The sequence below is a fragment of the Tachysurus vachellii genome, chromosome 3 (assembly GCF_030014155.1).
Source record: "Tachysurus vachellii isolate PV-2020 chromosome 3, HZAU_Pvac_v1, whole genome shotgun sequence".
Lineage (NCBI taxonomy): Eukaryota > Metazoa > Chordata > Actinopteri > Siluriformes > Bagridae > Tachysurus > Tachysurus vachellii.
This window is the reverse complement of record NC_083462.1, coordinates 9264121-9290262: the sequence shown is the minus strand read 5'-3', so window position 1 is coordinate 9290262 and position 26142 is coordinate 9264121. Positions and strand designations below refer to the sequence as shown.

Below are 26142 nucleotides of genomic sequence, written 5' to 3'. Positions count from 1 at the left end.
CCATTCTACAAATATGCCAGTGTGTACGAAACTTAACTTAACTGCTGTTCATGCTGCATCACATGTTCCTCCAACACACTTGGTGGAAGGTGCTGTCTACACTCCAGCATATATAAGCTTGTCAACACACACGATTGGCTAATATTGATGGTTGGGATCATGTAGTTTTTTAGGATATGGATAGGACAGGATATTTAGGATATAGCTGCTGGATGGATTAGAGCAGAGGGGGGCACGGTGGCTTAGTGGTTAGCACGTTCGCCTCACACCTAAAGGGTCGGGGTTCAATTCCCGCCTCCGCCTTGTGTGTGTGGAGTTTGCATGTTCTCCCCGTGCCTCGGGGGTTTCCTCCGGGTACTCCGGTTTCCTCCCCCGGTCCAAAGACATGCATGGTAGGTCGATTGGCATTTCTGGAAAATTGTCCGTAGTGTGTGATTGCGTGAGTGAATGAGAGTGTGTGTGTGCCCTGCGATGGGTTGGCACTCCGTCCAGGGTGTATCCTGCCTTGATGCCCAATGACGCCTGAGATAGGCACAGGCTCCCCGTGACCCAAGATAGTTCGGATAAGTGGTAGAAAATGAGTGAGTGAGTGAGTGAGTGGATTAGAGCAATGCAATCAGTAACATGGGAAAGTTCTAAAGTAAAGTAATATAAATTAGCATACTTTTTATTTAACGTTATTGAACTCGCCTCTATGAGTTCTGTTTGAAATTCAATACACATTTCAAAAGACACATTTGCTCACTGTGCCTTGTGTTTATAGATATTCTCAAATTCCTGACCTAACATTGTTATATTTCATCCTTCAGTAAAACAGTGCTGTATCTGGTGTATATTTTGGTTAACGGTAACATATATTATGCTCATGGGATTAAAAGGGTCCAATATATCTCCCTTTAAACATACTGTGTCTCCCATTTCTAGTGAGTAGTGTACACACTATTGCCGTCTGCCTTAGATGTAGTTTACCTGCACTCTAATCTATCTTCTGTCTGTTCACTCAACCAGCCTTGTGAGTTTTTTGACATCCAATTTTGCTTTGTATTGTATAAAAACCTGTCTAACAGATTTCTTTCCCATGCACTTGGTTGGAAATAGTAACTTAAATAAAAGCCCAGAGAGAATATTGCTAGACATGGTTAAATTTACCTTTGACATTCTATTAAAAAGGGAATGTTTAAAATAAGCTGCTGAGCTAGCAGCTGTATCTGTGTCCTATGAGATTGCCTACACTTTTTTCACTCACTCACTGCCACTGAGGTTACTGCTAGCTTCCAATGTGTGTGGAATTCATACTGTTATGGTTCAAAACAATTGCATAGATAAATTAATAATCAATCATTAATAAAAACAATGAAGTGGATCCCAGAAGGCTTGAAATAAATATATTCAATTAATGTTAGATTTTTGTTAGTAATTATTATTATTATTATTATTATTATTATTATTATTATTATTATTATTATTATTATTATTGTTGTTGTTGTTGTTGTTGTTGTTGTTGTTGTCTTTTTTATTTTGTTCTATTTCTTTTATTTCTAATCAGACTATTATTTTTCTTCCATTGCATTGCAGATAACAATAAAACACCTCCAGAATCATCATATCTGGCAACACTGGGAACATAGAAATTTGTTTCTAATCTAGGGGCTGCCCAGAATTTTAACTAAAAAAATCTGCTGACTCTGAAGACAGAATTTTTTTTTTCTATGTAAATATTTACATGTCTCGATCCTGTGTTCAGGATGATAGATCCATCTAGCCATCCATTATCTCTACAAAGCAGGGGACACCCTGGACAAGTGTTGGTATCAATATGCAAACTCAAGAGATGGGAATTAAATCCCCAACCCCTCTGTGAGGCAGTCATGCTAACCACTAAGCCACAATGTACAACACATGCCAACAGTCATTGGCACACTGCAGGAATAAAGCCAACTAACTAAAATAATGGCATGTACTCAACATCACTTTTATATAGATTTATTCTTGACTTAATCCCAATAAATACTTGGCCTCGACTTGATTTTGGCTTGTATCAGTCTTGGAATACACAATGGCAGTCATGACCACAATCCTACCGATTACAGAACTTTTTTGATAATTGAAATGTCTTAAAATTACGTAATATTTAAACAGCAGCCATTTCCAGAATAGTAAAGAACAAAGAACACTGCATATTAAACAAGTCAATGATGAAATATATATATATATATATATATATATTATATATATATATATATATATATATATATATATATATATATATATATATATATATATATATATATATATATATAAGACAACCAATCTCTGTTAAAGGTATGTGAATGAATGCTGCCAAACAAAATACTAATAAATCTGCACTAATAAATCAAATTTGATCTTACTTCTTAGGAGGTACTTGGCCCACATTGACGCGTACACAGATGACCTTGCGAGTCTGCATACCCACAGAGCAGGAGGCTTCTGTGCCAGTGGCTCCAGCTCCACTGCGAGTGAGCGAGCCGTTGGCAGCAGGAACAGATGTATCCTCGATGCACTGACCCCAGATACCCGTCTGCCAGTGGTACACGGTGCAGGGGTGTTCGTTACAGCTGCGTACTTCCTGCAGCGCGCTGCTGTTAGGGCACTGAACCCCACCTAACAAACCCATCAAAGAGTGTGTGTTACAATTTCAATAGAAAGTATTAATAAAAACAAAAAGCTTTCTACTAACAGTGCAAAAGAAGTAACAGAAATAAGACATTTCAGACCTTAATTAAAACAATAGCAGATGGCAGTCATTCTAAAGTAAAGAAAAGTAAATTAGCTTGCTGTTTATTGAATATATTGAATTTCACCTCTATGAGTTCTGTTTAAAACTCAATATTCCTCCAGGAAAAGACATATTACTTCACTGCTTTTTGTTTATAGATATTCTGAAATTTTAATTTTCAAATTTTATATGAAAATTGAGAATTGCTAACCAAACATTGTCTACCTAGTAACAGGGCAAAAGAAATAAAAGGAATAAGACATTTCAGATCTTAATTAGAACAACAGCAGATGGCAGTCGTTAAGAGTTAACGCTATTAGGATCGTCATATGCGTCAGCATATACATTTTTAATGATGTGTGAATGTGATGCATGACTAAATTGTGACTTGAACATATGACAAGCAGTTACTTAGAATAATATTCATTTTTTTTAATTACATATAAAGTTTTAAGGTACTTTTGGACTTTTCTGTAGCCAGTGTGTAAAGCCACAAATGGCATAGTTAGTACAGGGATTTTACTGGGTACTTTAATTAACTTTGCCTTCCTAATACTTTAATTTAAATCTAAGTAAATTTAGAATGTAGTCTAACGATTATGAATAATCATGTACTAACATCTGTGCTGCTATCATAGCAGGATAGAGATGCACACTTTTTCATATGAAAGGATATGACTGATGACTCACATTCTGCTGCAATAATGCCACCAGATCTTACACTTAACCGTGAGCTTTATTGAAAGGCGTGTGTAATGAGCTCAGTCCTGACCGGGTTAAAATAGCACCAAGCTGATTATCTCACTGAGCCATAGCAGAAAAACAGCCCTGCTGGGTATTAGCTTTATATGGTAAGAGTCAAACAGACACCAGAATCATACTGTACGTTGTTCTTTATCGATATTCTTCAAGACAATAAGTGGAAGAATCTTGCACATGGAGCAAATGTTAATCATAAAGCCCTTCTTAAATTCTTTTAGCTTCAGTGGACTGACGGTTATACAGGATTAGCACACATGTCTTTTCCTTTGATGGATTTTATTTGAGATTGGGTTGGTTATTGAGAAAATAAGCTTGCCAAAGCAAGATACAGAGTGAAGATGGACTGCAGAAGGGACCCAGATGGGCCACGAGTGACCCCTGACTGCTCCTGGTGGTCATTAGTCTCCCAGTCAAAGCACCACAAGTGATAGGTCAGCTATTAGCCCTGCAGTAAACACTGACCGCAACACAATCGATGCTGGAGTGGGAAAAAGAACGGACTCTTAAGAGATTCTTCAGTAGCTACTGGAAATACTGAATAATTGACTTATCTTCGCAATGCAGGATAATGTCCTTCTTGGTTGTTTATAAAGAGGTTATCGACCTATATCACATCACTCATGAGGTGTGTTAAAATCCTCTGCCAGGTCAGGTTAGGAATCCTACGCATCATGACCACAGAATAAAAGAAAAGCTCTTCTTGACAGCTACAAATCATTACCTCCGAAGCAGCTCGGTGCGTTAAAAAATTACAGTGTCACTTAAGGATTACCACTGCTTCCCATTATTTACTCACCTGTTTCTTTGGATGAACGCTAATCCTTTATGTCATAACACAAGTGTGTACTTTATAGCTTAGAATAATTACTCAAGCATGTTCTTCATTCTGTGCTTAATTCCGTTCATGGACAAAAAAGGTTTTCTACTCTTTCGCCGTTGAGCTACAAGGACATTGTTATAAGCTTCATGCTAACACACAGCTCTTCATCCTGCCTCAAAGAGCCAGATGGCTCAACTTCACAATTTCACACTACAGTCAGTTCACAACTGGGTTGTCAAGACACTTGTCATCTATTTTACATGCTGTGTGCCAAATCGTTTGAGGACTAATCAAGCACGCAATACAGAACACGACACAGTTTTTAGAAAACACCTCACGTTGCAGGTGTGACTACACATCCATGCTAAATCCATAATTCATAAAGGAGCTCCCCTTCATGCTTGTATTAAATATGCTCCTCCTGTCTGTGACATGTTCTGGTCTGCCAGAGACAGCCTAGTGGAGACACTTGCACAGCCATTAGCTGTGATATGAAATGAAGCTAGGTTGATTTGCTCCCAGACACCAGTGCGAGCCCTACTCGCTCCAGTAGCATATTTATGGAAATGGAATCCTGGACAGTGAGTGGCAGCTGAGAGGGACAGGGTTTCACCTAGAGGCACTCGCTTCACCGTCACTCCATTACGAATCACTCGTTGCCCCAGTCTGGGCCACATGAGGCTTGAATCGCTTAACACTCCAGGATACTCATTACCTCAGCTGGCTGGGGTTTTTATATGTCTGAAAGAATGATATAGTGCTAACCAAGCAAAGCGGGGGATGGGAGCACTGCTAGATTTTAAGACGTCTACACATGTCTGTTTAGACATGTGTATTGTTATAAATCAATGTCATTGCAAACAAAACTGATGCAGGTTTCTAGAATAGAATGTGATGATAGTTCTAAAATTATAATGATGTAAAATAGTGCTAATGCTAATGCTAATAATAATAATAATAATAATAATAATAATAATAATAATAATAATAATAATAATAATAATAATGAAGAAGAAGCAAAGATTTGCATCCCCTATGTTTTCTTCTCTTTCTTTCTCTCTCATTTTCCTGACAAGGTTTCTTTCTGCTGATCCTCTTAGAGGAAAGGATCACTGTAAATCAGTCAAACGGCTCAATGATGAGGATAAAATTATGTAAATCATATGCTTTTCCTTCACCTTTCCTTTCCACCTCCATCATCAAAACAACTGAAGGAATCTCTTTCAGGAGAACAGCATTTATCACAATGGTACAATTCAAGAGAGTTGTAGAATCTACTGTATGCCAATTAACATTGAAGCTATTATGGTCGTCTGTGGAGGCCACAAGATAAGAGTTCAACCGAGAGAAAGAAAGTAAACAAATAGAAGAATGACTCAAAGTGACACCCACCATCTCCTGCGTTGTAGGCCAATATGGAGCGTGATCTTGTTTGCTTGCCCTCTGTGTTTTTTCCAGAGCAGGTGTGTGAGCAGAGTGACCAGGATGTCCAGGGACTGAGGACACAATCCTTTGAGCATGGCACTTCACATAGCGCAGGCATGGGCAGGATAGCATCTCGACACATTTGCCTGTCTACAAAATCACCTAAACAAACAAACAGAAGGCCATGATTGTGATCAGGAACAGATTCACACTAAAGAGCATCTGATATTAAAATATGACATTAATATTATACAGTGTGATGATCTATGTCTTTCATTAAATTTCCTCTATGCAGAAATATAGCTCATATGCAAAGAGTACGTACATAAAATCTGCATATTTATGAAATCCACTGTTCCCACACACACTGAATCCAACATCACTCATGCATATATTTCATTAACATGTTGCCTTCAGCAGTTGAAAAGTCCAAAAGTACATGGTTTAGGTTCAACTGAAGTGCATGCATATATGAATTCTACATTATCTAATTCCTCCTCTTGGACTGCTGCCAGTTGGATGAGGCAGATGTTCATGCTGAAGATCTCGAGATGAGAACACATCAATGAATGAGTCTTTTGAAGGCAACTTAAGCACCTAACTTTGCCTTTGACCTACTGTACACTGAATAAGCTCTTAACATAGCTGAACTTATATAGTGATCAAACCGGAACAAAAGGAATTCGCTACCTATTTCATTGCCTAGAATATGTTTCATATTGGTTTAAAGTCTTCTTTCTAACAGACATAATAAGCTGCACCGGTTGACTTTGTGTAGTAAAAAACCCCAGTATGATCGGTGGTGAAATCAGCTCCAATGTGTAACGGTTTGAGGTCATCAAAGAGCTTATTTTGGGAACTACCCCCACTGTGGCTTTACAGTGGCCCCTCTATCGATCTGTGACACTCCACCCTGCTTTTCTTCACCCTGGATCACTAAAAAAGCCCAAAGTGACAGAAAAACCAGTGGGTCACATGACACCCCAGGACCCTGTGGGACATAACAGATCCATTCTCATCAGCAGCAGAGAACAGGAATCGATAAAAAGCCCAGGAGGCAAGAAAGGAACGAGGGAATGAAAAGAGAGGAGCATGGGAAAACATCTAGCTCTCGTCACATCTCATATACAGATACACGTCCATGTGGAATCTTTCCACATCAGGGAAAAATCACTTCCCAGTGTCCTGTTTGACATTGATGATTTCCTTCTAAATTTTTCTTCTTTGTTTTATAGAATAGAATTGAGGCTAATTTCAGGCTGAATTGACGGTTCACTGACCTTTCTTTTTTTTTTTTAAGGCAGAGGAGAAAACACTACGCCTAGCGTCTCATCAGCAGCAAAGACAAAGAGGTGACCTTGAGCAAATCATATTACTTCTCACTGAAGCTGAGTACCAGGACTTATACAAGTCAATAAAAATACAGCAGGCTCATGGGATGGGGGGACAAGAACAATAGAACGATGAAGAGCTAAAAGATAAATCCACCATGTGTGACTTCCATATTAACATTTATTATCAGTAGTCATAGATGCCAAAGATTTATTTAGTGGGTTAAATGGTATTTTTGGTCTAAGCTTCTTTTGCTGATGTTAGTGTATTTTTAATATACATATACATGCATTTATTTCTACCTAAAGACGGCGATGCAGCAGCACTTTGGTCCTTTAGTCTGTCCAGCTCTCTCATCTCTCTATTGTGCAGTCAAATCTACAGTATGTTATATGTAAAGTATGTTTAGATTTGGAAAGCACTAGCCTTATGTATATAAAGGAAAAATAAAGTATCTCAAGCCGCACGCACTAGGAGTGTAAAACTCAGGCTATCACAAAATACATTATAATTCTTAATGCGACTATTCAATATTTGACAATACTGTCGAATCTGCAACATTACAACACAATTTAAATTTCATAATTTACAAAATAAGTGACAAAGTGAATATGCTGTAATTGAATTTGTTACAATACACTAGAATTTAATGCAATATGTTCAATATGTGAGCACTTTTGTTCAGAATCTGGAGTAAGTCTACTGCCTAATATTTAAACATTAGTTTAAAAATAGGATTTAAACACCAGTTTTGTGCCTTTATGCCAAAAAGCGATTTATTGTAATTGATAAGTGATTTATAATAAATCATAAACAATAATTCGCATCTAAATTGATGCATTGATTCAATCTCCTGATTCACACACACACACACACACACGCAGTAAGCAGAACACCACTGGCTGTTGTCATCTTATTAGCTAGTGGCACTTTTGCGCTAAGCAGGTTGTTTGTCTTCACTGTAGGAAGCAAATCATATAAATTAAGTTGCTTGTTGTCTTTTAAAAAATATTTTTTTAATTCTATCTTATTTTTATTAATTATTATTTCATTATTTATGTTTTATTACATTCCTATATAAAAATGGTGCCGACAAAATCTTTTTAGAATAGCTTAATAACAGATTTTCATTAGTACCTTGATAGCCTTAATGAAAATCGTAACTTCATTTCAATTTTGGAAGCTTCGCTGTTAGCAAAGACAGTTTTTCCGATCACCTTCTGGCCACATCCTATAGTTTTTACAATTAAAACATGAGCCGGTGGTCAAAAAAAATGATAAAATGTGAAAGCACACAACAGGAAGTAGAAGTCTTTCTGGTGGTGCAAAATGGGGACAGTAATTATGAGATGCGCTACGCTGTTGGAGATACACGCATCTGTGTCTTTCTCTCCCTCCCCTGGGTGCTCATTAGCCGGGAGGATGCCGAAGTCCAATTTCCCAGTAATTGCCATGTCCACCCAGCAAAATTCACTTACACACAAGTGAAAAGTGTAAATGCAAAGTACATTTACAATCTGCTTGCTTATAATTCACTTATTAATGCACCTCTAACTCAATAAGACTTTTTTATTTATTTTTTTACTAAACACAGCCACAGACAAAGGCATCCCAGAGCTTGCATTTGTATTTTACTAATGTGATAATACTATTTGTTCCCCATATTTACCATGATCGAAGATTAAATCATTCTGATAAACCACAATATATCACAATTAATTTATTACAACTCTTCTATCATCTTTCCCATGTTTGTCTTGAATCATATTTTTTCATAGATGAAATATTCAATCAGCTTTGCTCTTTTCTCTGTTATACAGAATTAATTAGATTGGACAAATTAGAATTGCAATTAAACTGCAGTGAAGTTCCTCCATCCCTCCCACTGGTCCCTCATCAAGTCTACCAAAGCATCCATCCTTTGAAATCGCATTAAATATGCATTAGTGCAACGTCTGGGTGTCTGACTTCTCAGAGATGCACTTAAAGTCTTGTCTGCTGAGCACTAGGAATGTGTTGTTTTTTGTTTGACCTACTGGATAATATTTTCATGCTTCATGTTTTATATATATATATATATAAATATATATATACGTATATATACGTGTATATATATATATATATATATATATATATATATATATATATATATATATATATATATATATAGTATATATAGTGTATATAGTGTGTATTTAGCCTTTAAATGAATGATTATTTGTTGTACATGATTATATTGCATCATGGATATTTCTTTGTTTAATTGTAGGTTTGTGTGTGAAGGTTAGACGTGTCATTTTTGTTTCATGTGGGGATTCTTTTTAAGAGCTTCTCTTTGTCCTTGAATGACTGCAAGCATTTCCTCACCATTACACTATCAACATGCCTAACGTTGTGAAAGAAAGGGTTGAGAATTAAAGCTTTTATTCCATTTTGATTTCTCTTGAATGAATTTGTGTCTTTTATTATTATTATTATTATTATTATTATTATTATTATTATTATTATTATCATTTTTATTCTTGTCATTATTATTATTAGCAGTAGTAGTTTTATTATTATTATTATTATTATTATTATTATTATTATTATTATTATTGTACATTTTATTAAAGCATGCATTCTTTTATTTCACAGGTAGGTTGTATAGTTCATTCAATTTTCTACTCATTCAGCCTGACAATAACCAAATGCTAGCCAACTGCTTGTTTAGAACAAAATACAGCCTGTAATAACACTGGGTTTTCGGGTGATAAAAGCCACCAATCATTCTCTTCACTTCTCTAAATCCCTCTTTGGCCAATGACACAATAGAAACGCACTACCAGCCCATATAAAAACAGCAATTACGAAAATAGGCAGCAGACCAAAACCGGGGCCCTGTGGAGAGAGTTCAAGAGCACTTTCAGCTGAACAGTTTGGGTTTGTCACAATAGTTTGCCAGTTAGAACATAAGCACACCATGATGGTGTTTTTCACTAACTGTATTCAAAACTGGAAGGTTATTCTCCATTAAATATTTTGTCCTTCACATATGTTCCACTCTGAAAGACTCTCTTACCCTCGCTGTTGACACACTGCACTTGGGGCTCCTGCGTTCCAGGTCCACACTCTTTGTCATTGTCAGGAATACATTCCTCCAGCTTCAGCAGCAGCCAGTCGTAGCAGCTGGGCTCCTCACAGGGTATGGCCTCTGTCAGGTGAGGGCAGCTTCCCGTCCCACCTGTGGGCTCATTTAACACCTTCCTCTTCCTCAGTTTGAAACCTAAATTCCATAAACACCAGCACATGTGGAATCAGTAATTAAGGACATAGAGTTATATTTACAGTACAGTGGGTATTTATATTTATTTACAATGATATGAAGGATAAACTGACCAAGCACCCATAGGCAATATATACAGCTCTCTATAAAATAAGAGTTGTTCGTTATTTTATCCATACTAAAACATTTTGAGATATGAAATGGGTCTAATTAATATACTGTCTACCCAGGGACTGTTTGAAAAAAAGGGATGTAAATAGCGTTTATTTGATGTAAATAGTGTATTTATTTAGCAAAACTACACACCATGAAATAACTCCAGCAGCGCTTAAGTCTGTACTTATATCTTAGGTCTGAAAACCAATGTACACAAATTTGGTATTAACTACTTACTACACACTATAACGCATCTCTACATACGTACCGCTGAAAGAGAGGATTATTTTTAACCACATAAAATGCCACACCCACACAAAGTATACGCATGCTTCAGTAATCCTTATCTGCTCATTATAGAGCAAACGCCTTGCTGTTGCTCTACTCCAAAGTGACTACTACTGCTAGTGTCGCTTTACCGGGATAAAAAGTCGTCATTGAAAATTGTGGAAATTGCAGGAAACATTCCTACTCATTATTCCAGCTTACCTCTAAGTAGACAGGTACATTTAGCATTCTATCATATAAATTAGACTTTGAATTAGAGCTTTAAGGACGAAGAGATGGTCCAAGGTCACCTACAGTACATCATCCCCCAGCACCCATCTCTGCAGGCTCCCAATCTAATTCTTACTACAGTTTTAGCCTGATAAGAGGATCCACAGGGGGTCATAGGGGGCCTGCAGGGCAGAAAGAGTCGTAGAGTCTCTCTCTGATTATTTCTGTAAAGAAGACATCCAGTTGAACTTGTCCATTGTTTATTTTATTTTATTCTATTTTATTTTGTTTCTTTACAAGTCTTGCATGTTTTTGCAATTTCCTGTGCATCCGTTGTACATTAATGTATGCAGATTAGGTTCTATGTCTTTTCTACACTTGCAGATAAGAAGCCAACTGATCCCTTGGCAATAAATAATGGTAATTCAATTCAGTTTTCTCCATCTTCTTTTTTTTTTAGCCACACAGACTCACTGTGCATGGGGAGAGAAGAAATACTGGAGGACACCATATCACATGCTGCTAATCAGATCTAAACAGCATGATGATGTTTGTGTGTGTGTGTGTGTGCGTGTGTGTGTGTGTGCATAGGTGTGCTTGTTTGTGTGTGCATGTGTGTGCGTGTGTGTGTGTGAGACATCACTCTAATGTTTATGGATTTTTAGAGATTCAGTTCTAACTAATATTCACCAGGAGTTCATGGGCACTAAGGGTCAAAACCCTGCAAAATGTTTCACTCGTTCATGTGATTCCCAACAACAAATCTATCATAAGCGTTAAAAGCTCAAGCGGCTGATCCTAAAGCTGATATGCGTTTACTGAGGTAAGACTGCAGTCTGCCAACATGTGTTTGAAACATAAAACAGACAAAGTACCCCACGTGTCTCCTTTAGCCTACAGCTTCCTGCATGATAAACTCAGCCCTGAGCACTGGTGCATGCTGGCAGCCGTATGTTTTACACAGAAGACAGAGTGGGCGTTGAGGAGAGAATTTATCGTTAAGATTATGAGTAAAGAACTTCCTTTCATTCTTTCATCAGTTCGGGTCACTTTATCAGGGAAGAGTAAATATCCATTAAATATGGCACACAGCATCAGCCTCTCTGACAGAGCCAACAAAAAGACCCAAACTACTTTCCTCACAGTTTTCAATTATCAGGCTCATTCCTCTTTGAAGTTTTCACAAAAGAGGAAACCCCATTTACTGTTTCTGTTTAGAGCCATTCAACCATCTGTCTTGCACTTCTTTTGACGTCAGTCCTTTTACCCACTCTGTTTCTTTCTCCACTAAAGTAGCTCATAAGCTTTTGTGGAAATGCATTATCACTTCTTAAAGGGGTAGATAAGCACACAGTGCACTGATGGAGAGATGGAAAGATGATGCACTCTGAGTTCAGAGGGGCTGGATTTTATCACACTCACACACACACACACACACACACACACACGGTGATGCTGAGGCAGTAAGGAAGAAATGCCTGACTCCAGAATTAAATCAAGGTGAATTTCATCTCACATCTACAGACTGTCCCGAGCCACCTTATCAAATGATTTACAATAGATGTTTAGCAATTTTTTTAAAATTCATAGATCGATAATATAAAGTACACTCTTGGGTCACAGTGCCTATCTCAGGCGTACAGGATACAGGATACACCCTGGATGGAGTGCCAAGCCATCGCAGGGCACACACACACTCATTCACTCACACATTCGGACAATTTTCCAGAGATGCCAATCAACCTACCATGCATGTCTTTGGACCGGGGGAGGAAACCGGAGTACCCGGAGGAAACCCCCGAGGCGTGGGGAGAACATGCAAACTCCACACACACAAGGTGGAGGCGGGAATTGAACCCCCAACCCTGGAGGTGTGAGGCGAATGTGCTAACCACTACGCCACCGTGCCCCCAAGAGAACAACAGTATAAAACTACAGTATAATTTACGTAACTAGAAAATCTCACACTGATTGGTACACAATAAAAGCACACCCCATTGCGGTGCTGTTAAAGCATACAGAATTTGCTGATGTTAAAAATAAGTCATGTAAAACATTCACCTTTCTTGGAGCTCTGGTCCTGACAGTTTTCAAAGGTACAAGGTCCCCAAGCACTCCATGAAGAAACCTCACACTCCACTGGACATGGGATATGACACAGATGAGTAGTGTTGGGTGAAATTCCCAAACACAGATCATTGTTTACGGGCCGGGATACTGTGAGAAAACACAACACATAAAAACGTGATTACAAAACAACTGAACAGTTTAATTTTTAGTCATTTTGTTAATTAGAGATTTGTGTGTTGATTTTATTCTTGCTAGGATTCATAATAATAATAAGGGCTCTGAGTGTAGGAGACTGTAATAAACATTATTGTGGGTTTGTAACAGCTAAGACATGAAGAAAGACCAAACACAGAAAAAGCTTATGGTTAAATTTTAAAAGATTTGTTACGATATAAAAGACTGTCACTACTTCATGATTGATTCAAAGGAAAGGTATAAAATATAAATATAAGGTCCATTCATTTTCTGTGGCGCGTATCATAGGCAGGTTCACAGGAGACCTGGAGTTTATCCCCAGGGGCTCCAGGCACATCTAGTGGGACCTCTCCATCTAGACAGGGAGCCAAACCATCACAGTGCACAATCACATACTACACATAATATAGAGATGCCAATTAGCCTACAACACACATATTTTGACTGGGGGAAGAAACCAGTCTATGCAGAGAAACCCCCAAAACACAGAGAGATCATTCAAACTTCTGACACAGTGCCGTCAGGAATTAAACCCCCAACACCATCGGCATGAGGCAATATGCTAACCCCTAAACCACCAGGCACCTAAAGTGACCTTTACTGTCTTCAACCATTCTTCTTTTTTACAACCAACCAAAGTGGACCCATATAATGTCTTGTTCCCATGAGTCAGGAGCTCGAGTCCTGCCTTGTTTCCAGTGTTCTAAGGATTGTTTCTGGATCCATTGTGACCACAAACGGAAAAAAGTTATTATTTATGATGAAGAATGAATGAAAGCTTTATGTATAAATGTTTTTATTAGTATACCTCAAGGGTTGCTTTTTATATCATTTGCATAGCGATGTCAAGACTTTCCAATGGTATCTTTAAAATTGTATCATCATACTGGATCACGTTTAAACGCTGCTAACAATAAACTAGAAACGATTTCTCATTATTCTGTACATGTACTCTCCAAGTATTCTTTGTGTCAGTTGGTGATCAGTAGGTGACTTTCAGCAAGGTCAAAACACTGATGGATTGCTCTGTGGCAGATCTACACTTCATTCACATGCAAATTGCAGTGTGTGTGGTCAAAAGGTGTGTGATTTGATGGAGCTGTTTCTGTAAAATGTGTGTGTGATTGCATTTAAACTGTGGGGTGGTATTTATGTGTGACATATCATTAATGTATCATTTTAAATTTACAACCAATTGGGATGAATAGTAACACAGTGATAATTGCTATATCTGTGTTCTTGTAGGTCACTGAGCAGGTAGCCTTTTCCTTTTTAAAATGGCGCTGTAATTTAATTTGCTGAATTGAGTTGGCCAGGCAAAACAAAGGCCCTGTAGTACCCTTTAGAGTGTGCAGAGCATTATTGGCTTGATTTTGAGACAAAGAACCCCTTCAAAACAAATGATGTTATTTTCTTTGGCATAACCTCATTCTGTTTTGGTGCACACAGCTGTATGTCATTCCAATGGACAAAAGCTTGTCTCTGCTCATGTCTCTTTCCAAAAGTGTCCCTCTTCACCTCCCCATTAACCAAGTCTGATTAATGACACTCTCCTTGCAGTCTGACCTTGTTCAGGTGGCATATCATTCACAGGGAGGCCAGATGGTTCACACTTTGTTCACTCAAGAGTTCCCCAGTCTAATTAGGGCTCCGATATGCCATCGGTAGCTTTGCCTATGCACCAGCCACTAGCTCCCTTTACTCTGCATCATCAATAACTCCACCTAGGCACAAAAAAAGATCTGAAAGGCAGCGTTGTAACAAAGCCGTCACGCCGAACCCTCGACAGGGAGCCACTTCGATTATAAAAAGAATGAAAATATAGCCAGGGTGGAAGGAATGAACATTAGGAGCATCGCTGCTCAAAATTAGTACACAGCTCTCTATCCTGGTTCCTTGTGAATGGTGTGTGTTAATAGATGAGGAACGGCAGCCCCCCTGCCGAGGGAGAGGAAATCAAGCAGAGCTTCACGAGACACAAACAGCAGAGCAGGAAGCTGGATGGAGATTCCGCTTTCATTGGCACAGCAAAATGCTTCAAGCTTCTTTTGAAATATAAAATGTGGAAGCACCATTTTTGGCATTCATAGCCAGGGCTCAGGAAGCCAGCCACAATATCCAAATGATTGAAGCAGGATTTGGGTTCCAAACAAAGCTCTCATATTTCTATGGTAATGGCACATATGGGAACCACAACAACCCATTTTACCGAGCCTACTGTGTATTTTAAAGACTAGTGGTGAATTTAGCTGCCATTCCCCAAGGGCAAGTCAGCGGATTAAATTTGCACAAAATATACCGTGCTTGTTTTTTTTTTGTTTTTTTTTTATGCAGTGCAGTTTTCTGTAACTGTCTCATGCTAAAATTAAGATCTCTGAATAATTCAATATATTGGGCACATGGTCAGGTGTAGCTATGCCTTTCTATTAACTTCCCCAAAGGACTTACATTTTCATTATTAGTATTATGACCTAGTCTATGGACAGCACTTAACAGCAGAATGTAAAAGGCAAGGGTATGGTACAAGAAAATTAAAGGGTAGTACACAGGCCTGTTAAGGTACACATAAGACAGAGCTTCAGTGTTATAGTATATATTAAAAGATTCTCGTTAACATGAAACTTCGGCGTCTCTCGACATCCAAATGACGCTTTAGCAATTGGGTGGCGGCCCGAGAGAGCAAAATTTGCTGTTTTCTGGGAGGTAGGTGTGGCATTACTCTTGCCCTGTCATCAGACTGACACTAATATGCAGAAGAGAGTAGATTCTAGTTTCTGCCGAGTGTGTTCAGCTATACTGTGATAAAGCATGAGTGGCAGTTTAAAAGGATGAGGTGGCTGGCTTCATCTGTCTTGGAGGAAGTATGTGTTAGTCCTCATCCTCCTCAGTTGATTGTAGCTGTCATGTGAACAGGGTGGTGACAGTCTGGTAATTAGGATATAAATAAATTGGAAGAATATAGTGTAAAACATGGAACACCAGGTCAGGCATCAAAATAAAAGTCAGAACCCAGTTTTATTAGTGGCACAAGCTACTTTCGCTATTAACACAAACACAATTGAGCAATTGCCGTAGATAGATTCACTCTTACCATAGGTGAAATATGTCAATAATAAAAATATATATATATATATACACTATTTCATATTGTTATTTTTCCTATTCTTTCAGCTGCTCCCTGTTCGGGGTCACCACAGCGGATCATCTGGTCGACATATTTGATTTGGCACAGGTTTTACACCGGATGCCCTTCCTGGTGCTACCCTTACATTTTATCTGCGATTAGGACCGGCACTGAGAGTTAGCTCTTCGATGGTTGGGTTAGCTCCCTGCCCGGGAGTCAAATGAGAGTTTAGGATCCTGAAAAACTGAACAGTAATTTTTATTTTGTTGAAACTAGTGGGCTTTCTCTCCTTCAGAGTTTTTTTTACTCTCTGCTCTCTTCTCTCCTATTGTCATATCATCATGCCTTTAGGACCAAGAAAATGGCAGCCTTTTAACAATAGAATAGATGGTCACACACACTGAAGAGGTGTAACCACACCATTTTGTCCATTTAAATCAATGTTTTTTATTCTCTCTGGATTCACTCCGACTGTCTGTTTGGGAGCAGATGTGGCTATTGCAAGTTCTGCACGAGGTCACCAGTTCAACAATTAGAGCAGATGGCAGGGGACTTCTTCTGTCAACGTGTGGAAGAGTACGGGCACAATACCAGCTTTAGTGCCCAGCATGGGGTTGCTGACATCTATCCAGCCATGTCACATCACACATGACTGTGGTAACATTTTTTTAAACACCTTAGCATCCGATGAGACTTTGATTGTTTTATATGCAGTGGGGTTTTATTGTGTATTAGATAAAAGAGTGCAATTTACAGAGACCTGGAGTGTTATTATGTATAATTCGGCCCAGCAGCAGGGAACCAAACCATCCACCGAGGGGTTAACTTTCAGTGCCAGACCCAAGCCCGGATAAAATAGGAGGGTTTGTGTCAGAATGGGCATCCGATGTAAAACCTGTGCCAAAATCAAATATGCGAATCAGACGATCCCCTGTGGCGACCCCAAACAGGGAGCAGCTGAAGGACAACAACTACAGAGAGCTGAAATGCAGGTGGGATGAAGGCTACTTTCATCTGCTGCACCTGTTATTTTGCTTTATTTTAATTAAACTTTATCATCTAATTCTTGAGTCCAAGGTTCACTGATATTGTATCCCAGCATGTCCCAGCATGCCAAACCAACTGCCCTGCCCTCAGCACATGCCCAGCAATCCAGCTCACCAGAATACAAACAACCGAAGCTCATTTTCAGACAATAAAGGTTAGTAAAAAAACCCAACTATAAAGTCCTGAACCATGCATCTTCTCGTGATCCATTTTCTTGCTCATTCAAAGTCAAAGTCTCAAAGCTTGCTTCTTGCTACTGATATTCTGAAAGTAATCTGTGATTCTTCCACAGATTTCAGCTCCTCTCAGGAGATCACCAGACATTTCCAAGCAAACTGTGAAATATGATGTCTCTAGTGGGACCTAGATCTGCCCTGAATCTCCATAAAGTGAGACATTACAGCTAGCACTCAGGGCATAACTGTAAGGTGCCTAGGAGTAGCCTGGAAACCAAGTATTTGCCTGCAGATACAGTTCCACCACCAGGCCTGGCTCCAGAGCAGGAGTCTTAACCCTAATCTAGACAGCATACACTTACACTTTATGGTACCTTTCATGAGAGCCTTAGGGACTGCTCTTTGTCTGACCTCTCCTTTTAGATCTGTTCACCAGGGATGGCTCTCCTGCGAGCATCAAGGACTCGATGACATTGAAATAAAGGCTTGCTGAAGTACACAAACCCCTTAAACATGATAATGTTTCAGACAACAAAAAAAAATTTGGTTTAGCAACTAACACTACACTAATATTATATTCAAACAGTGTTGTAGTTAACACGTTTGTAATTTTGTAATGTTGAAATAACTGCTATAATATGTATTTAAGCACTTTAAACAATTTCTTACCATCTAGCCAGAATCAGACATAATCTAGAACTCATGTTATCACTTAAATTGGACTTTGATCTGATCTCCTTTCAAACAGGCTGCCTCATGTCTAGATATCGAGACTGAGATTAAGATACAGATCAAGATACAGTAGAGACAGATAAGCAGGCAGCAAGCATTCAACAGCTATCATCTGTACACACACACACACACACACAAACATGAAGATTAATATAAGAGAGTACCCTTAATCATAATGGATATATTATTGCATCTAAGATTTGTTTAGAACTGTATAGCAGTCAGATTTTCATTACCTTCTTTGCTCTTAAGCGAGCTGAGATTGGATGGTGAGTCAGGGGGAACTTGAACACAATACACTTCTCTGCTCTGGATCCCTCCTCCACATAATCCTGTCTGATTTCCCCTTCTGCGGTCCTGTTGGCTGAGAAGTACATCCACCCTACATTCACTCCATTCTGTAGTCTTCCAGGTATATCTGCAATGAGCAAGAGAGGAAACCTTCAAACTTCGTGTAAATGCAAAAGATCACATATTATTTAGATGTTTCAAAATGAAGAAATTGTGACAGAGGACACATTATAAATACTCTCTATAAAGTGATTCAAATACTCTCTTATATGAAGTTTCTGCACCCCAACAATGCAAGGTAATTCAATGTTTCGATAGGTTTTTTTCTTCCTAAATATAAATCATAAAGGATCACATGTTTCTTATTATGTGATTAATATATGATTACCTCTGGCTTTCATTCATTCATTCAATCAGTCATTTTCTACCGCTTATCGGAACTACCCTGGGTCACGGGGAGCCTGTGCCTATCTCAGTTGTCATCGGGCATCAAGGCAGGATACACCCTGGACGGAGTGCCAACCCATCGCAGGGCACACACACACACACTCTCTGGGAACACACTCTGGACAATTTTCCAGAGATGCCAATCAACCTACCATGCATGTCTTTGGACCGGGGGAGAAAACTGGAGTACCCGGAGGAAACCCCCGAGGCACAGGGAGAACATGCAAACTCCACACACACAAGGCGGAGGTGGGAATCGAACCCCCAACCCTGGAGGTGTGAGGCGAACGTGCTAACCACTAAGCCACCGTGCCCCCCCTACCTCTGGCATGTTATTCTCAAAAATGTTAAATGTTACAAACAAACAATTAATAATTAACAAATTAATTAATTAGATGAAAATTAGCTAATTGGTCGAACAAATGTAAAATAAATTCATTCCATGTACAAATGAAATAAAATTGGGTAAAATTAAATTAAATACTAGACTGGAAATGAACAATATATTATTAAAAAAAATCTATAAAAATAAACAAAACATGAAGCCCATAAAATTCCCAAGTGTAAATTACTCATTGTATTTTTGTAATGCATTTAAAAGTATATATTTAAAATAAAAATATCTAAAATAATAACATATCTTCGCTCTATTCGAAAGCTCTATTTATATTGCTAGTAAACAGAACACGAGGGTTAATATTGCAAGAATAACCCTGTTTGTGGCAAAATTAATGAAATGGAGAAAGCAACATTGCATTCCTGTCTACATAAAATACAGTTATAAGGGAAAATCTTTAATGAGACAGTATTCAGACTGGATCTGTGCTTAACCCGTCAGTGGGGCTAAAACCATTTGATTTATCACACTTACTCAGCATGACTCCAGCGCAAACAAATTAGAGCTATATCTTCCACAGAGACAGAATTAAAGAGCTCTGCTCCTGTAATGGGGAGATTTTATTGTGCACTCTCTGATACTTTCTGGATGAATGGGCTGCATGTATTTTTCATCATAACCATTTGTATACATCTGTAAAGAATCGCCTGAGGTGCCAGAAACTTCTGTTAGATTACTGGGCAGATTAAAAAGAACTAAAGTGGTACAACAGTATACAGTACATTCAGTATACAGCAATATCTGTTAATATAAAGACCATGCCCAGCTATTAGTGAACGTGAATTCAGCTGCCATTCAAAGGCCACCATATAAACAGCTGACCTTTTATAACAATGTACACATGAACAGAAGATGGCATGGGGGGAAAAGTGTAAGAGAGAATGACAGAGGTGTAATTACACTATATAGATTGATCCATTCTGACATTTCAACTAGAAAGCTCCAGAACAATAAAACAGATGAGAGAAGGCAGTGCAATGTTCACCATGTCTCAAGTTGTCCTCTTGGTGGCAACATGCTTGGTTGGTCAACATGCAATATTTAATACCTTGTTTTACTGAGCATGACATTTGTGTTGGTTTAGGGAACATACTTGAATAATGCTGTGTTTTAGTACTTGCTAAAGCTTATTAAACACCAAACCCTGAAGCTATCAGTAATACGTATATAATAAGTAATAAGTCTGTCATACATTTGACTTTTGTGTAGAAGAAGTTGTGGGTGTCAGCCAGGTGTCTTATACCTATATATTTTATTTCCTTCCCTTCTTTCTTCCCATCTTCCTTATGTGGTTGTTTCCATATGTACAAATATACTGTGTCTATATTTTTGCACTGTATATATTTGTCTGCTTATCTTATTTATAGGATTATTACTCACACCTCACTGCTCCATTATTAAAGCAGGCTGACTCTTATTGGCCCATAAAAAGATGTTATTGGATTATTTTTGGTCTGCCCTGGTCCACCTTTATTTAGCTTCTAAACATATGTCTTTTGTAGTCCAGAATGAGGTTGACAAATACATTATATCGCCAAAAGTGTACACCTGAGCTTCACCTCATATATGGTTCTTCTGCAAACTGTTGCCACAAAAGAACGTATTTTTTATGTTGCAGAATTACCCTTTCCTTTTTTTAAACCAATAACCCTAAACCTGTTTAGCATGACAATGCCAATGCCCACACAGTGAGCGTCCATAAACTGAGCTGTATGTTAGAGTGACTTAGCAAACATCTGAACAACATGTAACTTTTTGGCAATATGTTTGGCAGAAAAAAAACACTGTTTATCATCCAGAGAAGATCATCTTATCAGTGGTGGTGGTGGTGGTGGCATCATGCTAAGCATTAGTTTAGGCTGCTTGTCAGAAGATAACAGAGCATTGTTTTTTTGGATACCAGGTGAAAAAATGTTGGTCAGACCTGAGTACTGAACTTACAGTACAAATAAAAATGCTTGTCATAAGGCTAGTGATTTTCTCCACTCAAATGCATGTTGTAGTTCTTTTTTGCCTCTTGGCTAACGGGAACAGTTTTCAATACAGAGTAAATCTCGGTCAGTTGTCTATAAGTTTTGTTCACATTGTTGGAGTGTGTGCAAGACAGCTGGTTAATTGTATGGCAAGTTTGTTTTTGGAAAGCTATTAGTGCTGATGGACCTATACTTAAAATGTTCATTTATGGTTTTTAGGGTTTTGCAAATCAGTTGCTTTCTTTCAAAACCACTGAACCCAAGACAAATGTGACAGGGTAACCAGTGCAGTCTTGAATGAAAAGTACCAATATCCCACTAAGGTCATTAAGTGAGATATAAGCTTTAAATCATGTGGCACTTGGTGACAGTATTGAAAGTGAGGAATTCTCTGCAGAACTGGATAAGTGTAATAAACAGTATTAAAATCACACACAGGGTCAGAGGAGGACAGTCCTCATGCCTATATGGCACAACTGATTGAGTTCGGACCAGCTGGGGCTAATTCTGAGTGACATACACTCCTCTCCCAGAGAGACAGTGAGTGATAGAGCATGGACTGGCCCATCTGTGGTGGAGATCAGATTAGACACCATATCGCCTGTCCTCTCCGACACTCCCCATTCATCACCTCCCCCTTCCATATTGGCAGCATGCCAGCACGCTGGTCGTGACTCCCCTCCCCAACCCTTCCATCAGCTCTTCCGTCTGTGTTTTTCCTCACACACAATCTGCAAAAGAATCCCCCCAAACAGATGACAGGCATGAAGAGAGGCTTATTATTACTCTCCCCACTGTTAACACCAGGCCAAACTGCCTTTAGCTGTTAATACAGCACCAAACACACACCTCAGCATGCCATTACATCAATAATCCTACTGGGAGGACAATGTGTTTATGGTGTAACTGCAAAAGTTGACTTAAATCAATGTCAATTTGAAAAGGAATGCTTGAAATTGCTGGAGAGTAGCGGCTATCTGAAGAAACCCACATATAGACACATGGCAGGTGCTTTTCCACTGCAGAAATGAGAAAGCCTGCATTACTTACGCCACACAGGGTGGAACTCCATCGCCCTGAGGAGAACATGGCTCTGATTCTTCCAGAATGGGACACTCAGCTCCTCCGGCCACGTTGAACTGCTGAACGCGGCGAGTACGTGTGCGCTGACCATTAGGTCCGTTCAGGTCGTAGCATTCTTTTGAGCAGGATGTCCAATCAGACCACTCAGTCACTTCACAGTCCTTGGTCATGACACAGGCCTGGTATGTGACTGGAAGGGTTTGCTGATCACAAAGACTGCAATAGGAGAGAAGAGCATAAACATTACCACTACTGTACATTTTCCAGCTGTGGCTTATTTCTTTATAATACTAAAATTATAGAAGATAACTGTGTTAAGATAATCGTGTCTTTGTTTTTTTTTTATGTTCACGTGTTATCACCACCCTATCCTTAATCTGTTCCCACCTCTGGTTCCTTCTGTTCCTATGATTGCCTCCCCTATATAATCCTGTTGTCTTTTATCTGCTGAGTTCTTGTTCCCTGTCTTTGGTTTGTTGTTGATTCTGTGTTTTGTGTTCACACTGTTTTCAGCTTTTTGTTATTTTCCCTACTAAACCCCCTTTTTACGTCATCCCTGTACTTGGGTCTATATTTTATCCGTGAAGACACCCCCATTCTCTGACACTCTTACTTCATACTTACTTCATCTATTGTGTCTTCTCAAAAAAAAAAAAAAAAAAAAATAGGTCCCAAATCTTTAAATTTCATTACCAAAAAACCCTTCAATGTCATTGTGCCTGTTATCACATAGATTGCTAACAAGGTAAATTGAATCAAATGATGCCTTTTACAGAATAGCTGCAGTGCATTTGCTGTTTTCATCACATCTATTCCCATTAACACTGTATAGCATTGAACATTGCTGGAAAGTGGTGACTGGTAAAATTCCTATAATATAATCAACTCCATGTTGGAATCAAATAAAATGTCACAAATCCCCTCTCTCAGCATGCAGTGCATTTCCCAGCATGATAAGCTTTCTTTTTATGTTTTGTTTTGAGTTCTGTTTACTCTGTGTTCACATTATGTGCCTTTATATTCTTGTCCCTTCCTCTGTCCTCTCATTGGTCTGTTACCTAATGTGTGCGCCTGTTCTCAGTTTAGCCTGTAATTTCATTGTCAATTTCTTCCCTCCTGTTTGTTTGTCTTTAAGTGAAAGCATTTTTTTTTTTTTTTACAATATTGATCTTTGTTTGCCGGTTTATATTTCTATGTTTCACGTTCTATCATTTATGATTATTGCTTTCCTGACAATACCAGTTAGTGTTTTGATCTAAGCCACAGATTACAATTATGATTATTGGATTTGCTCAAATAAAACATGTGTGTTTACACACTTGAGTCTCTCTAGTGCATGTTATATAATCACTGAACCTTATTAAACCTGTGACGCACAAAATTGTAATGCTGTTTAAACTCTGACCTAAATTCTTTATAGGAATTTCTCTCAGGATTTCTTTTTGTAAGTGAAGTTAGATATGCATCAGCCATGACTTTCATAAATTTTAATTAACAGATATCAAACCCAATTTTCCATAGAATGATTAAAACTGTGTTCCTCTCAGCAGGCCCTAAGAGAATCATGAGCGGCAGAATTTCACTTCCCGCTGTGTTTTAATTACCCAATTCAAATTTTGGGGTTGTTGATTCTGAACATGTTAAAGCCACATGCAGGTATAGTTTACTTTTACTTCTACACGCTGTATTTTCTTATTTGACTAATACAGCAGTTCCACCACATAATTTTGCAGATTTTAAGATAAAGAAAGACAATAATGCTTTACTCAATAAGCAATACTGATCTAAAATAATACTCATTCATTAATTTATTTTTATTCATTATGCCATATTATTATTATTATTATTATTATTATTATTATTATTATTATTATTATTATTAAAAAATAAATAAATATTACAAATGCCATATGTTGTTGCAAATTTAGCTGATGTTATGTGCACCTACAGTCTAATTTTATTTTATTTTCAGCCCACTTCTGGTTTGACTTGAAAAAATGACTTGAATGAGACTAACCTCAGTTCTCCTGTGGTCCCATTCTTGTGCACACATGTCACATCCCTGGTTTGGTAGCCTACTTGCAGGTCCCAGAACTTTCCACCCTGTCGATTCTGCCGGTTCCTCGTCCTCTTCTTTTTAATGAGCTCTCGAGTTTCTGGGTCTTTCACCCGGACTCTGTCCCTCACCCGTTCCCCTTTAGCTCTTTTCAGCTCTTTGTTCTTACGCCTTTTTGCTTGTCGTTCTTGCCTTGCTTGGTTTTTGTCTTGTTGATTTATCCTGTCAGGGCGATTTTGCCTGTCTTTGCGATTTGGTCTGTCTGGATGTTTTTGTCTGTCTGGGCGTTTTGGTCTGTCTTGACGATTTGGCTGGTCCTTACGTTTGGGTCGATCTAGGCGATTTGGCCGATCCTTACGTTTGGGTCTGTCAGGTCGTTTGATTCGGTCAGGTCTTTCTGGTCTTTTGGGTTGGTCAGGTACTTCAGATTGGGCTTCTTCTACTTGCCTGGCCTGGCGTGATGGGGGCATGGTGCAGTACCCCCAGGATCCTACCCTGAGGCTGTACATACTCTCCTCACCCTCACATTCTTCTTCTTGACAGGTTTGGAATTCTGTAAGATTGGGGCAAGCCGAGCCCCCAAATAGAGGTGGAGCTAGGACAGACCTTATACGGTTCTGCAAGCCAATACCACATGTTTTAGAACATGAGCTCCATGGAGAAAACTCAGAGACAACACAATCCTGTGGGCAAGGAATGAGACAGGCCTGCTCCAACCTCGGCTTGGGCTCAAAGTATTCACAGATGGCATCATCTGCAGGTGCACTGTTACTCTTCTGGACACAGGCCACCTCACGGGTCTGGATGCCTTCCTCGCCCCGTGTGCACACTGCTGGCCGTGTTACTGCAGGGTTGCGCAGGGAGACAGGCACACACTCGTTCCATGCCCCCAGCTGCCAGTCATACAGTTCCTTGTGCCAGTCACAGACACGGAAACAGGTTTGTTGGTTATCAGGCCGTTCGCTCTGTGGACAGTTGGTATGAAGAGTAGTCCAGCCCTCAGAGTGGGCACACCACACTGCTCTGCTCTGGCTCCCACCTGGACCACAGTCATTGCCCATACACCTGCCCCAGGGCCCTGTCAGAAATTACAAAATAGGCTGAAAGGTTATGTACAGTTCTAATATCTTTACTGTTTTGTTATTCTTTTTTATTATAACATCTGTACATTTATTATGCATTAGAAGTGCCATTTTAACATTATTTATCATACAGTATATAGCATGCTGGGACACTATATGATTCAGCATAAATCACTTTACTGACTCACTAGTTCCTCACAAAGCACTGTTAATAAGGTACGTTGATGTGTTTTTAATTCTACTGATGATGCACAGCATTTAAATGGCTGAGTCTCTCCTGTTTTACATAATTTGAAAGCTCCTCATTTAAAGAGTTCAATTAATGACATTAATATACATGTACATAAAACAACATATCCACTAGGAACTGCGCACATGACCTAGCAACAAATAGAATGATCATTTCCTAAATCAATATTCCTCTATTCCCAGGAATGCTATAAAGGTAAGTGT

The 26142-nt window shown here is 38.8% G+C and overlaps 1 protein-coding gene across 1 annotated transcript in view; it reads right to left on the bottom strand.

The window, feature by feature from the left end:
• thsd7aa (thrombospondin, type I, domain containing 7Aa) overlaps nucleotides 1–26142 on the bottom strand; it is a 101041-nt gene that overhangs the window by 34757 nt on the left and 40142 nt on the right. The window contains exons 2-8 of the mRNA XM_060865659.1: nucleotides 24569–25685; nucleotides 22519–22767; nucleotides 18597–18778; nucleotides 13078–13233; nucleotides 10159–10362; nucleotides 5733–5927; nucleotides 2391–2643 (exon numbers count right to left, since the gene is read on the bottom strand). Of these exons, the coding sequence (XP_060721642.1) occupies nucleotides 2391–2643; nucleotides 5733–5927; nucleotides 10159–10362; nucleotides 13078–13233; nucleotides 18597–18778; nucleotides 22519–22767; nucleotides 24569–25685 (2356 nt within the window). The remainder of the gene's footprint in view (nucleotides 1–2390; nucleotides 2644–5732; nucleotides 5928–10158; nucleotides 10363–13077; nucleotides 13234–18596; nucleotides 18779–22518; nucleotides 22768–24568; nucleotides 25686–26142) is intronic.